General features: G+C 47.7%; 1 protein-coding gene and 1 pseudogene across 2 annotated transcripts; one reads left to right on the top strand and one right to left on the bottom strand.

Moving 5' to 3' along the window:
* Nucleotides 1-349: 349 nt before the first annotated feature.
* Nucleotides 350-5010, bottom strand: LOC117189438 (annotated as a pseudogene).
* Nucleotides 4293-17113, top strand: LOC117189443 (NADH dehydrogenase [ubiquinone] 1 alpha subcomplex subunit 1-like). Of its 2 annotated transcripts, none has more exons than XM_033394560.1 (4): nt 4293-4336; nt 15075-15199; nt 15371-15457; nt 16927-17113. In XM_033394560.1, exons 2-4 carry the CDS (start codon nt 15101-15103, stop codon nt 17020-17022), a joined length of 282 nt encoding a protein of 93 aa, XP_033250451.1. In that variant the 5' UTR covers nt 4293-4336; nt 15075-15100; the 3' UTR covers nt 17023-17113. The 2 variants fall into 2 exon arrangements, with proteins under 2 accessions (XP_033250451.1, XP_033250453.1); XM_033394562.1 differs by lacking the exon at nt 16927-17113 and adding an exon at nt 16746-16864.
* Nucleotides 17114-17197: the final 84 nt, after the last annotated feature.

Here is a 17197-nt window from a genome sequence, read left to right as displayed (position 1 = left end):
ACAACAAAAATAGCGAATGGGCTATAAAAAAGGGTGGGGTATGGACAACAGGCAAAAAAAGCCAAGGAAACAGCCGATATTGTCTCAAGGTATATTAGGCAAAGGGGTGGATTTTACCTTGCATGCGTTGCAGTTTCAGGGCCGTGTTGCCTCTTGTCCATACCCCGTTTGTACTCTGCGACTGCCCAGGGGGCGGGTTCGAAAGAACGGTTGGAATTTGAAATTACAAGTGAGACACGGGGCTCCAGAAAAAGCCCCTCCAATTTTTTTCCTCGTTGGCGTCGGTCGGTGCTCATGTTCGTGTTTCTTCGGATTATAGGAGATTATTAATCTCCCAAGCCAATTCATGTATGAAAGTCAATAGATTTAATGTTTCTTTTCTTTCGCAAACTCAATAAATTACTAACAGATTGCTGGCTACAATTCAAATAAATACAAAGTTTGTTAAATGCAAACGAAATAAATATAGAAAAATGATTGGAGCTGTGCCAGTCGACGGCGAATGCGTGATTAGAAAGTTGAGGTAAAAATGTCCAGCATATCTATGGAGTATATTCAAAGCCTTACTTCTTCTTCTTGCCCTTGCCCTGTCCGCCAGCGGCTGGTGCTCCAGTCAGAGCCGCCAGCTGGTTCTTCAGGGCCAAGAGAATATCAACTTCTGGCTTCCACACAGACGCATCACCCTTGGCTTTTAAGGTTCGCACCTTTTCTGCCTGCTGTGCAAGTTTGTCTTCCAATGCCTTGACTTGGCCTGCGTCGGCCGAGGCTGCAGGAGGAGCAGCTGTAGTTGCAGCAGGAGCTGCTGCAGCCGCTTTGGCTGCCTTTTGTGCAGCGTCGAGCTGTTTCTTCAGATCAAGCAGCACATTCACCTCTGGCTGCCACACCGTTTTGTCTTTTGTGCTACCCATTAGGTTTCGCACCTTTTCGCCCTGCGCCTGTACGGCATTCTCCAGATCCTGCACGGACTGTCCACCGTTCGATGGCGCAGGAGCAGAAGCTGGCGCAGCAACAGCGGTCTTCTTAGCCTCCTCCAGCTGCTTCTTCAGGTCTAGCAATTTGCTGACTTCTGGCTGCCACACTGTCTTGTCCTTGGTGCTCGTCTTTAGCTGTCGCACCTTATCGGCCTGAGCCTGCACGGCTTGCTCCAGGTCTGCGGTGCTTGACTGGCTCTGCACGTCCGCTTTCGTTTCCTGCGATCCGCCATACTTGGCCTTGAGCTCATCAATGAAGGACGGCTCCAGTTTGGCAAAGAGGGGCGCGAGCTTTCCGATCTTGTGTCCAGCGGGAAGTAGCAAGGTGGCCAAGGGTTTCCTAAATAATGAGACACACAGGTTAAGAAACAGCTCTGATGAGGCACTGGACGTTCACTTACTCTGCATTGAGCGGCGTCTGTTTGGCGTTGAGCTGGGCAAAGAGAGTTCGTGCCGTGGAGGGCATGTAGGGGAAGAGGAGGTTAGCCAACAGACAGGCAATGTTTGCGCACAAGCCAATGATGGTGTCAGCGCGCTTCTTTTGCTCATCGCTGCCCTTGAGGAGCACCCAGGGCTGCTGTGTCTGCATATAACCATTGCCATGCCGGGAAATAGCCAAAAGATGACGAATGCCATCGCGCAGCTTGGCCTTCTCCAAAGAATTGATGTATCCGCGGAGCTCACGGTTGACAAGGGCCAGCAAAATGAGCTCCTCTTCCGTGGCGACCACCTCGGGAACAATGTTGTTGAAGTTCTTCTCGCAGAAGACCAGAGCACGATTGACAAAGTTGCCCAAATTGTTGAGAAGCTCAGAGTTGTTGCGTGCCGCCAGATCGTTCCAACTGAAGCTCGATTCCTGGCCCTCTGGTCGTGCCGAGGCCAAATAGAAGCGCCAGACATCTGCCTGAATGCCCGTTGCCTGGGCATCATTGCCAAAGACTCCGATTCCGCGACTCTTGCTGAACTTTCCATCCTCGTAGTTCAGATGCTCGGTGGCCATTATGTGCGACACGAGCGTGTGTCCCTTGTTGATGGCCAGCAGGACGCTGGGCCACACAACCGAGTGGAAGGGCACATTGTCCTTGGCCATGAACTGGAACAGCTCCACGTCAGTTCCCTTGGCGGGCTGCCACCATTTCTGATACTCCTTGGTGTAGCGCTTAGTCATCGACACGTATCCGAAGGGCGCATCGAACCACACATAGAAGACCTTCTTCTCGAAGCCGCTGTGGGGCACTGGAATTCCCCATTTCAGATCTCGCGTGATGCATCGCGGCTTGAGGCCCTCCCTCAGCCAGGCTCTCGTGATCACTTTGGCATTGTGGGTCCAGCCATTCTCCGCCTTGTCCACCCACTCACGGAGCCGAGGCTCGGCCTTGGGTAGATCGATAAACAATTGATCCGAGGAGCGCAGGATGGGAGCAGTGTTGCACACTTTGCAGCGTGGACGGATCAGTTCGGTGGCATTCACCAGCTTGCCGCATTTGTCGCATTGATCGCCGCGGGCATCCGCATAGCCGCAGCCAGGATGCGGACAGGTGCCCTCCACAAAGCTGAAGGCAAAGCTCAATTTAGGGATTATATTTCAAGGCAGAAAGTCATGAAAAACTCACCGATCGGCCAAGAAACGGTCGCACTTCTGGCAGAGCAACTGCTCCACGCTCTCTGTGATGATGTACCCAGCACTGTGGACATCCTTGAATGCCTCCTGCACAATGCTGCAAGATCAGAATAATCTCAGTTAGAAATCCACAAGTACATTCACAGATTCATTATTCACTCCCTCTGTTTGCTCCTGGGTGGTGGTGCGCCCAAAGTAATCGAAACCAATGCCAAACCAGCGATAGATGGAATTGTGGAGCTCAAAGTACTTGTCGCAAATCTCCCGCGGCGTCATGTTCTCGGCTAGAGCCTTGTTCTCCGTGGCCGTGCCATATTCATCTGTGCCGCAGATGAGCAGCGTGTTGTAGCCGGCGCTGCGGGAGTAGCGAGCGAAGATATCCGCAGACAGGACACAGCCAATTATGTTGCCCAAGTGGGGAACATTGTTAACATACGGCAGGGCCGAAGTGATGAGCACGTTGCGTTCGCCCGCTTTGGGTAGCACAGTGCGTTGCTCCTGGACATCCTTGGGGGCTGTGTAAGTAAAGGAAGCTCCTGCTGCGGCTAGTTCCTCATCTGTGACTGTGTCCGCGACTGTGGATGCTGTTTCCGCCAATAGTTTGCCCGCATCCGCCAGGCTAAGACGTTTCAGTGGCACGTGATGTAGTCCACCATAGCGATTCGACTGCTGCAGCGCATTGAAGCTAAGATCCTTCAGCGGCTGTTCGGCCAACACCTGATGTACCTCGGGCAACGCTTTCACCCGGTTATACCAGCCGTGCAGGCTCTCCAAATTCTGCGCGCCCTTGAGAGTGCCATCCGGAGCTAGAAGCGACCAGACAGCAATGTCAGCAGCGCTCAACTTGTCTACGGCTAGGTAAGGCGTAGCTTTCAGGCAATCGTCCAGCTTCTTCACCAAAGCATTCAGCACCGCTAAAGCGTTTGGATCGGCACGGTGTCCCACGGCCATGTGATGGGAGAGGGCAGGCGCCAGCAACGTGGTCGACCGTTCCAGCCACTGTTGGAGAAGATTGGTTTAACCTTGAAGGGTCAAATTAGGCGCAATTATGCTTTCTTCCGTACCTCATCCCTCAGCTGGCCCTCATCCACGAACAGATACTTGGCGATGGCTGCGGGCGAGAACAGACGCAGTCCATTGTCCAGCTCCAGTGTGGGCAGAATCAGGAAACCTTGAATTTGGCATCTGCAACAAAAACCAGTTATTGCATCAGACACGATTACCTAGTCATAGTGAATTCACTCCGCCGGAGTTCCCCACGGAAGTTGTTTTTCACCCACCATTTAGATTTAGGTTAACCAGTTGAACCGACCGCTTGGCGAATTTGGCCAGCATCAGCAGCTGCAGTCCCAGGGGATTGCCTTCGTTTGTGTATATTATCATCTTGCCGAGATCCAACTTTTAATTCAATTTACGTGGCAAAAGAGGGTAAAAATCTTTACGAATTTCTGCACCGCACACGCACGCGAATTGGTCAACAGCACCTTGATCAACTACTTGAGATCAACTACTTGAGGTAAATGGCGGAAAATAAATCCGACTGTAAATTCTTCTGTAGGTCCATGCTTCTTTCCTATGAACTTAAAAAAAATCACACTATATTTCACCTGAACTGCGCTAAAATTCTTCAAGTTTCATAACATGCGTGTGTGTATTTAAGTACCCACTGCCCGAAAATGGGTTAATCGAAAATAGACTGCCAAACAGCTGATTTGTCCGTGTCTGTTTTCCGTTCGTGCAAAAAATAACAAGCAAAAACGTTGTTCAACACTGGTATGGCGCGTTTGCGGAAGGAAAAAATTAACATATTTCAAGACGTTCGCTGATAGTTTTAATCAAAAAGACATTTTCCGAAGCTTCTGGGGGTGCCTCACACGCCTACGAAGACGGCGCGAAGAAATTCCCAAAGCTTCATCAATTAAGTCGAAAAACCTGGAATTTACTGCATGGCGTTCCGGAATAACTCTTAAAACGGCTCTTGGAACTCCGTCTGGACCCTGAGAAGCATGGCAAGCATAGGAAAGACAAGGATGGCCACGGAGAAGGCAACAGGAGTTAAAATTCGCATGGAAACGCTGAAAAAAAGGGAAGGAGAAGCTAAATCCGCCATGCGGGTAGGAGTAAAGATGGCGGCAAAAACGGCTCCGCAGCTTTTGGCTTCTAAACTGCTGTGCAAGAAACCAAACTTGTCGACGAACGTGTCGACAAACATGTCCACGAACACGACAACAAGCATGACATCAAACATTTCTACGACGAAAGAGAGAGAGAAGACTGACGCGGTTTGTGTGGCTTCCGTGAGTACGAAAAACGGAAGTAACCGCAAAATCATCGTTAACAAGTATTATGAGGGGCATAAAGGCCCATACATTGTTTGTATCGACAAAATGAGTGCGAATGTTCCAGTCCCACCTGAACGATAGGGGGCCAGGGCTGAGGGCGACGCGCCATCTAGCGGAAGTCCAGGGAGGCTCGATGGTGTACGGGGACATCGGGGGGAGCTGGAGCCGTTACTGGGGATATAAGGAAGAGAATAGGATTAGTTATATGTATTAGTAAGGGAAAAGGGGATAAATAGGAGTGAAAATATTAGAAAACGTGGATTGGATTATGGATTTGAAATTTTGTGCTTAAAACAGAAAGTTTGAAGTGAGTACAGAAAAGGCGGGCGATAAAATAGGTTGCAATGCAGAAAATTTTACTAACAGCCGGCAAGGAATATAGCCACCAGAACCGGGCCAGAAGGTTTCCTGGAGAGGGACACTGGAGTTCGAGAAAGTCGACTGCAGAGAAGAAGACTGCCCAACGGAACCTGAGTGAGTTCGTTCCAGTTGCGCGTGTGTGAGCCAAGTAGCGCGGGACGTGTGAAGGGGGAGGGTGAAAGAGGACGATTTAGCTGCCGGGGCGATTCTAGCCACACCGCACGATCGTTGCATCGCCTTCCAGTGCGTGCCACAAGTTTCGTCTCATTCACCAAGTAAAAACCCCGAAACCCTATTCACACACACACACACGCGCACACGTATACACGGACCTATATAAATTTAGGGCTGACCGGCCACGGCCAGCGATCGCCCACGTCGTTTGAACTTAAAGAAAAAAAACATAATCCGCACTCCAAACACCGTTCCACATTAAATGTTATTTTGTTCCGTGTGTTGTCCTTTATTTAGTAATTAGTATTTGCTTAAACCGTTTAACGTAAAATCTTGGCCATTGAAAAAAAATATGTAAAAACACCAACACCTTTCACGAACCTAAAACTGCGATCAGCTGTTCAGTGCCAGAAGATTAACCCTTAGTGGGTGACGCGGGGGTCCCATCAGTCCACCGTATTTGGTCGAGCGATTTGTGGAAAAATATTGTTTATTGTTTATGTCCCGGGGATCCTTAACAAGAGCTCTTGGTAGGTTAAGTCTCCGTAGGGGCCCGAGGTAAATTAACTCCCGTAAAACTGGATCCACTCATCTACACATATTCCATTACGTATGGGTGAGGGTATCCCTGTTGGTTGAACGAAATTTCAGCAGTTATTCCCTTGTTTGCCTGTGTGTCGAACGTTTTGGTGTTTCTTAGTGGTTAGTGATAATTTTGAGTATAGCTATTTATTAATGAGAAAGATGAAATTGTCAATTTACGATTATTAAAGCTTGGATATATATTGAAGCATGATGCATTAAATTTAAAATAGAGGGAGGACGTGGCGTAGCCATGGATTAGGCCAGCCGTTACCGTTCCAGCAGAGGGTGGCCAAAATGAACGTTGTGTTTGGTCACAGGTAGGGCGGGCGCGCGAAGTGATAACACCCAAGCTTCACCCACTTGATAGCCGTCTGTTTATGATTTTCTTTGTTGTTGTTAGGTTGTTGTTAGTTTTGATGTCCCGAGAAGTAGTATGTCTCCTTTTTTTTTACTACATTTGGCGGGCAAGGGGAACTACCCAGCCCTGGGATCGACAGCTAGCCGGCATTGCCCTCTGGGAAACAAGCCAAGTGTAACAAATGGCGCCCAATTTATTTTCGAATTCGCATGCATCTGGACTGACGCAGGTTCGGGTGGTATTACAACAAATGTCACTCGGGCTGGTAAAGGCAGATGCGGGGAATGAAAAAAAAAAAAAATGTTGTGGAGAAGACGACAGCTCGCGAAGTGCAGTTTAGCTGTCCCGGCAGAAGTCGCTGCTGCAGGCTTAAGGTGAGCGTAAAGCTGGTCCTTAATGGCGCGGGGTGATTGAGGCTAGGGATGGATAGACGGAGGCAGTTAACGGATATATAAAATTTGTGATAGGGACTTACGAATTACAGTTGAACATTTTGTCGCTATTCGATGTCGCAAGTGAACGTAAGTCACTGCCGTTCAACAAAAAAATGGACAGGGAGTTTGCGACGGACACATTGCCTGGTGGACTGTGATATCGAATAAATCTGTGATGGAATGTGATATTGGAATAAGTTAGAGTAAGTCATGTAGGTAAATGTTCATTGTAGTTTCGCACCTGTTTGTTTAAAACAAAGCCGCTTTCGTGCTTTTGAACCTGTTGTCTGTCTGCCGAGAGGTGGTGAGGAGTAGGTGGCCCGGGAGTCGTAAAGACAACCCGCGATGCATCTGTTGTCATGGCAGATCGGTATGATGGATGACAGGAACAAATCACAAGCAAAGTGAGCTCATGCACCGTGAGGCTTCTCGTTTATCGGCCATCGCTTAGAGCGATGACTAGAGTAGATGACAGGCCACACAAAGGTGGTGTTCGTAATTGTAGGATATCCGTAGGGCGACTGTCAAGTGGAGCGCAGAAACTGGAGCGGTTACTGGTCCCGGCTAGTCACGTGTCCCCCTCTTAATGAATCTTGTAAGAAGAAGAAGAACTGTTAGGAATTTTTTTTGTTAGGTTTTGTGTTGTGTTGAATGTGTTTGAAGTTTGAGTGTCTTAGGTGTCGATCGAATATACATGTATGTTATTATTTATTTATTCAAATATTTAATTGCATATATCTCGTTAACGGCGCTAGTTGGCGCAATATTTATATCGGTATTTATTTATTTATTTATCGGAGTATTTATTGGTCCGAAGCGTGGTGTTATTTATTCTTACTAGTTATTTCTTTGGGTATTTATTTCTTTATTTATATATATTATCTTAGTTTAGGAGTTTCCCTTTTTTTTTTTGTAATATTGGTGTTGCTCGGTGCAGATGCCACAAGAAGGGGGTAGTCGACAGTATCATACGCGATCACGCGTAAACAAAACAGTGGACCAGATAGGAGAAGTGTCAGGGGCGATGTTTGATCAAGATCGGGAGGAACTTGGAGCTGTGGGTGGGTTGCCAAGAACACCGGTCCAGGCCAGTTCAGAAGAATGGCCAATGTCCGATCCTACACCCACGCTTGCTTCCGAACTGGCATTAGCAGTCAACGTATCGTTGGCTCAGGCTCATGCGACACACAGGGCAGCGAACACTGACTCGATTAGTCGGGTGTTGCAGGAGGAGTTGCGTAAGGGGTTTATCGAGATGATGCACCAACTCAACGAGGTACTCCAGCCGGTTAGACAGCTGCAGCAGCAGAAGGAACCGCAGCGGGAGGAGGTTCACCACGAGCAGGAGTATCGAGGAGTAATCCCGAAAAGGAAGCCGTCTAGCACGACTGATGCGCCGATTCCGCCACCAAAACCATTTTTGGCTCGCTCGGGGCGAGGTGGTATTGGTCCGGAACCGTCTTCAGGAGTAGGACCGACCGCATCCAGTGAGCAGCATCAACGGGGTGGGCATCAAGCGCGAAATTGGCGAAACCCGATAGCACTCAGACACTCGGGTCAGGGTCGTGGCGGGGGTAGGAGAGCTGGTGGGATTCCTCGAGAAGATCCGCATCCAAATCCCCCGGGTTATAGACCTTGGCCACGGTGGGGCCGAGTCGAAAAATGGGACGTGACGTTCGACGGAGACAGCAACAAAATGACAGTCGAGGATTTTGTGTTCCGAATTGAATTCTTACAAGCCCAATGCCGCTGTCCGTGGGATGAAGATCTAAAGGGATTTCATCACCTGGTTACAGGAAACGCGCGGGAATGGTACTGGCAGTACATCCGTGATCATGGCGGTGGTGTTTGGCAGGAACTAAGGGGCGACTTAATTGCTCGTTTCCGAGGCACGGCGTCCGAGTTCGACCGCATGAGAGAACTGCGAGAAAGAATGCAGCGGTCAAACGAGAGTGTGGAAGACTTTTTCCATGTCATGAGAAAGCTCGCGTCGAGGTTGGAGATGCCACCACCTGAAAAGGAGATGGTAAAAATCGTCAAAAAGGCACTCACAGATGAGATAGCGAGTTTCGTCTACGGCTTACGGGTTTATTCCTTAGACCAACTGCGGGATGAGTGCGTGGAAATAGAGGCACATCTGAAGAGGAAAGCTCGATCTTCGTGGCGAGGAGCACCCAAAGCCACAAACTATGGTCGCGGGCCGAATGCGAACGTCAGCGAGGTCGCGCAGGATCGGTCGATTGGCGATGAAGAGGCAGAGGTCATTGAGGAAGCGCAAGTGACACAGCGTGTTCCACAGAAGTTGATTTGCTGGAACTGCGGGCAGACCGATCATGGCTTTAGGGACTGTATGGCATCGGAGAGGCGAATTTTCTGCTACCGGTGTGGAAAGCCCGATGCATATTGTCCATATTGCGCGGGAAACGTGAAGAGGGGTGCGATCCAAGCAGGCGAATCACGCTCACAGAAGGGGCCTGCGCAGAGAAAGTAGAAGAAAATAAAAATGAATTAGATAGACGTAAATTGCATGCTAGGTTAAGGAACTTATCATATAAAGAGCGCTTAAGAAATTATTTAGAAACCAGAAATAGAATATTTTCTGAACTACGAGTGGATGGTATGCGAGCACTGTCGGTGCGGGTGAGAAAGGCGAGATCCCGTTTTAAGCAAAGGCGAGCTATGAGGAGGCAGGTGATTGCTTCAGTAAAGCGTTGGTGCAAGAAAGACCCGAGAGTTTTCGCAGAAATCTCTATAATGGGCGAGTCCGTGCGAGGCCTGTTGGATTCAGGCGCTACACACAGCATGCTAGGGTGTAATGGTCAGGAATTCCTGGAGAAGCTGGGCGTGGAGGCTCGTCGATATTCTTCTATAGTGAAGGTAGCGAATGGGGAAGATCGCGCAATTGTTGGCCGAGTAGAATTACCGGTGAAATACAAGAGAGAGGTAAAAAGATTAACGTTTTTCGTATGCCCTTTCTTGGAACAGGAAATTTACTTGGGGGTAGACTTTTGGCGGGCATTCTCATTGGCTCCTGAGGTGATGGGAGAAGGTCCAGTAGGGGCATCTCACAGATTAGTGGAAGAAGTGCTGGCTGATCAAGTCGCTCACTATGTGGAAGGCCCGGAGAAGGAGATAGTGCAGGAAGAATGGGAGTTGTCAGAAGAGCAAAGGGCAGCCTTGGATCAGGTGAAGGCAGAGTTTCTGACTTTCGAAGCCGTAGGCCTGGGGAGGACGTCGAGAGAGACTCAGACAATTCAGTTGGTGGAGAAGGCCGAGCCCATCAAGGACGCTTACCCACTTCCTAGCATCGAGGGGATTTTGTTACGTCTCGATCAGACGATATATATCTCCAGCGTCGACTTAAAATTCGCTTTTTGGCAAATCGAGCTGGACGAGCAGAGTCGACCATATACGGCGTTCACGGTGCCGGGACGGCCTCTGTACCAGTTCCGTATGATGCCCTTTGGCCTCTGCAACGCCGCACAACGCCTATGTAGACTGGTCGATAAGGTGATTCCGGTTGAGATGCGTTCAAACGTCTATGCGTATCTCGACGACTTGCTGATTATAGCTGAGGACTTCCAAACGCACGTGAAGATTCTGCGACAGGTTGCCGAGCGTCTACGAGAAGCAAATTTAACGATAGGGCTGAGCAAATCTCATTTTTCCTATAAAAACATTAAATACCTGGGATTTATAGTGGGAGGAGGAGCGCTGAAGATGGATCCGGATCGTGTGTCGGCCATTTTGCGCATTCCCGAGCCGCGATCTGTTCGAGAATTGCGTAGTTTCCTGGGACCTGCGGGCTGGTACCGGCGCTTTATGAAAAACTATGCCGGTCCGCTCACAGACGGCCTGAAAAAGTCGGGAAATGGAAAGTTTAAATTGACGGAGGAGGCAAAACGAGCCATGGGGGAGCTAAAAGCTGCACTCACCTCGGCACCAGTCCTGGTACACGCGGATTTCAAGCGGCACTTCTACATACAGTGCGACGCCTCACATTATGGAGTAGGAGCCGTACTCTTCCAAAGGGATGACGAGCAGAACGAGAGGCCCATAGCGTTGTTCTCTGCCAAACTGAATTGCCACCAAAAAAACTACTCGGGGACAGAGAAGGAGTGTCTGGCAGCCCTCATGGCGATCCTTAAGTTCCGTCCGTACGTAGAGCTTATGCCGTTTACAGTCATAACTGACCACGCCAGTCTTAAATGGCTCATGACCATGAAGAACCTGGATGGTCGCTTAGCTCGTTGGTCCCTTCAACTGCAGGCCTTCGATTTCGGCATAGAACACCGGAAAGGAGCGGACAATGTAGTGGCAGATACATTGTCACGCAGTATTGAAGAGCTGGAAGTGGATCCGAGTAGTATCCTGGGTTTTGAAACGGTGGAGTTTGAATCTGGAGAATATCAGGAGTTAAGGAAGGAAATAACAGAGAACCAAGACCGCTTACCTGATCTCCAGATTGTTGACGGCATGATATTCAAGCGCATGCGCTTTGAACGATTGGATGATCAACTGGAGGGCGCCGTCTGGAAATTGTGGGTTCCGAGTTCGCTGACGGCCGCGTTGATAGACAAAGCACATTCGGAAGAGAAGACAGCGCACGGAGCAATCGCGAAAACCTTGCACTTATTGCGTAGGCAGTTTTACTGGCCGAACATGGCGATAGAGGTGCGGGATTATATCCGACGGTGCACCGTGTGCAAGGAGTCGAAAGCGCCGAATTATCGGATGCAGGTCGGGATGGGGCAAGAAGTGGTCACTATCCGCGGTCAAAGAACGGTCAGGCGTGGATATTTATTGTAGTTGACCAGTTCTCTAAGTTCACATTCCTAAAGACCATGACCAAGGCCACAGCAAAGGAAGTTGTAAGATTCCTCGTTCACGAGGTGTTTTACAAGTTTGGAGTGCCGGAGATAATTCACTCGGACAATGGGGCTCAGTTCGTCTCGAAAACTTTTAAGGAGATGACCGATGCATTCGGAGTCACTCATATGAGGACGCCAGTGTATTCTCCGCAGAGTAACGCAGCCGAACGCGTGAATCGCACAGTACTCAGCGCGATTCGGGCGTATCTGGAAGACGATCACACGACGGTTCGCCAACCTTCTCCAGGAGCCCATCTCAATTCTCCGTTCTTGACCTTTCTTTTTCGAACTACAGAAATGGAACTATTAACTGGCAAGTCCTCAAAACCCTCCTTGCCTCCTTGCCCCCCTCCAAGGCAAGAAGATCCTTCACAACAGAATAGCCCGGATTCTGGGTGCAAGTGATTTCTCAAATCTGGAGGAGCTCAATGAAAAAGTGAAATCCCTGACCTCAAAAAACACGGTCACATTCCCAAGCTAGAACAAGTACGTTGCTAAGAAATGGTGGAACGAGGAAACGGAAAAACTTTTTCGCGTGAGAAACGCTTGCAGGCAAAAATTATACCTCACCAAAAAATTGGCTGATGCCAGAGCAACCTTAGAAGCTGACAAAAATCTACAAAATCACGTAAAAAATCTTAGAAAGCGCAACTTTTCCAAGTTTATAGAAGAGGTCTCCTCATCGCCCTCTATGTGGAGCAGGGTGAAGAACATCAAAAAATACGGTCAAATCAAAAATGTAGGGAACAAATGGACGAACGAAGATGACAAAAACTTTCTCAATATGGTTAAAGTAACCCCATCCACGTCAAACAGTAGGCCCCCTAAGAAAATTCCTGCCCCTTTGTTAGGACCAGACGACCCGGAACCCCTGGAACTGGAAGAATTCCTGGCCTTCCTAAAAACCAGGAACCCCAATTCGGCTAGAGGCCCTGATGGTATCTCGTTCAGGATGCTTCAAAAGCTACCAAGTGGGAAAAAACAAGACATTTTTTAAATTATAAATAAAGTATGGCTGAGTGGCGTCATCCCTGAAGTCTGGCGCAGGATAAAAGTGGTACCCATCCCCAAGAAGAAAGCAGACCCTACTTCCTTCCAAAACCATAGGCCGATTTGTTTGATTAACACGCTGTTTAAATCCATAGAGGGGTTGATAAAGTTGAAGTTGGACGAGCACATAGCAAACTGTGACCTGCTGCCGGTCAGGTCCTATGCCTTCAGGAGAAACAGGTCCACGGCTCTTTGCATCAACGACCTTATCAACAAAGTTCTGGCGCTGAAGGCGAGGGGTTGTCAGGTTGTCGCAGCTTGCCTAGATTTACAAAGAGCGTTCGACTGCGTAAGAGTGGACACACTCGAGCACAGGATGAGGGATATGCGGTTCAATACAAGCCTCACGGCTTGGATCTCCAGCTTCCTTAACAGACGAATTCTCATAAAGGGCAAAAGCGAGGTAGAGGTGAACAGAGGTGTTAGCCAGGGTAGCTGTCTCAGCCCAACCCTTTTTAACCTTTACACAGCCGAACTACATGATATTAACAGTCATAACTGCTTACTGTTTCAGTATGCTGATGACTTTTTCATAGTTTGTTTTCATTAAGACGTATCCATTGCGAAATGTGTGCTGGAAGACAGTATAGATAAGTTCGAAGAAAAATGCAATAGGCTAAACCTGTCATTCAATCCGGTGAAGTCTAAAGTGATTTACTTCAACAATCGTAGAGCTGCGCTAAATATCTCGCATCAAGGAGTTGAGATCAGACAAGTAGAGCAGATCAAATACCTAGGCAGGACTATCTCAGCAAACAACTCAGCCTCTGGTCACATTGATCTGGCCATCTCGGAATCGAACAGAAACTGTGCATTTCTCAGATTACTCAGTGGGTGTCACTATGGTATCAGCCCCAAAAGAGGACTTATATTTTACAAGGCATTTGTCAGAAGTAGGCTAGAGTACGCGTGCTCATCATTCTGCAACCTGTCCAAATCTGCCTTGGCCAAAATCAAATCCCACTGCAACCATCACCTCAGAAAGTCGCTGGGTCTGATAATCTGCACTCCCGTTCCTATCATATATCACATGGCAGGAGAACTTCCCCCGGACTACAGGATGAGATTCCTGGCGGCGAAAGAGGTGGTTAAGGTGTTTGCATTTAATCTCCCAGCAAGTGAAACAGTGTCAGCAAATAGGGATTTAAACACGGGCTACGCTAAGGCATATCGGGAGTTTGGCAGCATAATAGATAGAGTTGAGGTTTTCGAGAACACAGCTTCATTTTGCACTAAAATTAGCTCCGACTTAGAATTTTTCAAGGGTTCTGCACCCAACAAGCACGCTATAGACCAGGCAGGTATCATGCTGCTCCACGGGGAAAAGAAGGATCAGCTGACAAAGGGTGGTTTTGAAATCTATTACACGGATGGGTCAGTCGCAGATGGGCATTCCAGCGCCGCTTTCCTGCACGATAGGACAGGTTTTTTAGATAGCTATTACACGCACAAAACCCTTTCCTCGTTGTCTGCCGAGCTCCTTGCTATCGAGAAGGCATTAGACCATGCTATTTTGTACAATTTTCCTCGTGTCGCGCTCCTGACAGAAACGCTCCTGAAGAACATTCAGGATAACTCTATCGCCTACAAAATCAGAGAAAAGATCCAACAAAATCCACATCTAAGAACTGTAGAGGTTCACTACATTCCCGGACACGCTAACATCCCTCAGAACACTTCAGTTGACGCAGCAGCCAAAGAAGCCCACAGACGAGGAAAATACACAGTGGTTAAATGGAACCTTAAAGACGCTATGTATGTGCGAAATACACAGAATCTTAAAAGCAGAATGGGAGAGAGAATACGCCGAGTTTGCTACTATCAAGCACCGAGGTTACTGTTCGCTTTTCCCCTCAACATCATCCAAACCGTGGTTCCTAAATAAAACTAAGCTTAAAGCCATTGACGCTAAAAGAATCAACAGACTGCTTAGTGGTAACGCATTCGATAGGCACACTCTCGCCAAAATGCATGTAGTTTCTAGTAACATATGTGATACATGCGATAGTATCGATAACGCCTCGCATTTAATTTTCAATTGTACAAAGTACAACACAACAAGGCAAAACTTCCCATCTCTAAGAAAATATAATGATATTTACAAATTCTTTGAAAAAGAAAACATCAGCGCGTACCAAACACTAATTGACTTCATCGACGAAATTGATGTAAAGCTATAAACAGTACTCCAACATCCTCTATTCTTTGACTTGGCAATTTCCACCTTCAAAAGGCGGGCGGCCAAATAATCCCACGCTACTCACGGGTAGCTTGGTAACTTAAATCCTAAAAAAAAAAAAAAAAAAAAATAACAAGACAACTTTTCTTGGCAAGATGTGGTTCGAAATCCTACCTGGCGCCGCTATCATCACCGTGCTTCTGTCCGTGCCCATTTACGCCATGTACGGCGTGCAGAAGCTGACGCTGGGCAATGTGAGTTAGACCGCTGCCTCCTGTCCGAGCAATTCCCAATTCTTATATAACCACAGTTAACTGGGCACTATTCGGAATTTATTAAACATATTCCAAGCTCCTCGGATGGTGCAGCTTGCGGCAAATAGTTTTCTGGCAATGATTTCTAATGGTTTTCTTTTACTCCCGCAGGCCTTCCGTCGCAACATGGACGAGCGTTTCAGACGTGTGATGTACCAACGCGACTTCCGACTGACCGATAATCCGTACTTGATGAATGTAAGTGCTATTAGTTGATCAGTGTTTTCGTATTCTCTGCATTCCATTCCTCATCATAATATTGTTGGTCAGTGTTTCGTTTTGTTTTTTATACCCGATACTCAAAATGAGTATTGGGGTATATTAGATTTGTGGTAAAAGTGGATGTGTGTAACGTCCAGAAGGAATCGTTTCCGACCCCATAAAGTATATATATTCTTGATCAGCATCAATAGCCGAGTCGATTGAGCCCTGTCTGTCTGTCCGTCTGTCCGTCCGTCCGTCTGTCCGTCCCCTTCAGCGCCTAGTGCTCAAAGACTATAAGAGCTAGAGCAACGATGTTTTGGATCCAGACTTCTGTGATATGTCACTGCTACAAAAATATTTCAAAACTTCGCCCCGCCCACTTCCGCCCCCACAAAGGACGAAAATCTGTGGCATCCACAATTTTAGAGATATGAGAAAACCAAAAACGTAGAATTGTAGAGAATGACCATATCTTTAAGACTGCGGAATCTGAATTGGATCGTATTATTATTATAGCCAGCATCAAGAAAACAATTTCATTTTTTCTCGCCCTGTCTCTCTCTAACACACACGTAGCATAGGCGGCTTTGCTTAGAGTAAAACATTAGCGCCTAGATCTCAGAGACTACAAAAGCTAGAGCAACCAAATTTGGTATCCACACTCCTAATATATCGGACCGAGACGAGTTTGTTTCAAAATTTCGGGAAAATCTGGGGATATTCAAAAATCTCAGAGACTATTAAGGCTAGAGTAACCAAATTTGGTATCCGCACTCCTGTTAGATCTTACTATAAAACGTGTATCTCAAAATTTCGCCCCATCCCCTTCCGCCCACACAAAGGACGAAAATCTGTTGCATCCACAATATTGCACATTCGAGAAAACTAAAAACGCAGAATCATAGATAATGACCATATCTATCAGATTGCTGAATCTGGATCAGATCAGATCATTTTTATAGCCAATAAGAACAAATCAATTTGCAGTGGCTACGCAGCGCCCGACGTCACGCTCAGACTGATTTTCTGTCTCTCTCGCACGCACTCTTTGTCGTGTCGTTTAATATTAGCGGCGTCTGCCGGAGGAGAGCCATACTGACTTAGTATCGGGTATAACCGTAGAGTTGCGGTGTCCGCAGCAACTCACAACGTTCCCCCTCGTTTTTTTTTTTGTTATTTCCGCCTTGTTATACTTCATTGGTGTTGGGTCGCTTCATTTCCGTTTCATTTATAGTTTCGACAGCCGATCCTCTGTATTGAGACACAATTCATTTACTTGCAGGGCCTCGATGCCATACCAGACGAGAAGAAGGAATAAGTTGATTTAAGTGAAATTTCTTTAAAACTTAAGTGCAAAAGTGAATAAACGTAAAGTGCGGAAGTGAAAGATTGGTCGTTGTAGAGTTTTCCTGTAGTTTTCCTTCCATTGCCCAGATCTATACCCAGCCCTCCTCTCTTCCTAGGGACTTGACGCCATTCCCGATGATGAAGAAGACGATCAGAACAAGGAGCAGAATGAAGATTTAAATGTGGGTGATGATCCCGATCAGAAAAATTAGATCAATCCAAAATGAATCATGTACACTGTAATTTCAATTCAGAATAAAGTCAAGGGCCTCCCCTTTGCCTTGGCTTTTGCCGCGCATTTAACAGCCCTGTTCTTGAGGTAGAAACCACCCCTGTGAACCCCTGTGCGTGGCCCAGTCCGTTGGCCTGTCGTCGCCAACTTTTGTG

The sequence above is a fragment of the Drosophila miranda genome, assembly GCF_003369915.1.
Source record: "Drosophila miranda strain MSH22 chromosome Y unlocalized genomic scaffold, D.miranda_PacBio2.1 Contig_Y1_pilon, whole genome shotgun sequence".
Lineage (NCBI taxonomy): Eukaryota > Metazoa > Arthropoda > Insecta > Diptera > Drosophilidae > Drosophila > Drosophila miranda.
This window is presented reverse-complemented; position numbering and strand designations above follow the sequence as displayed.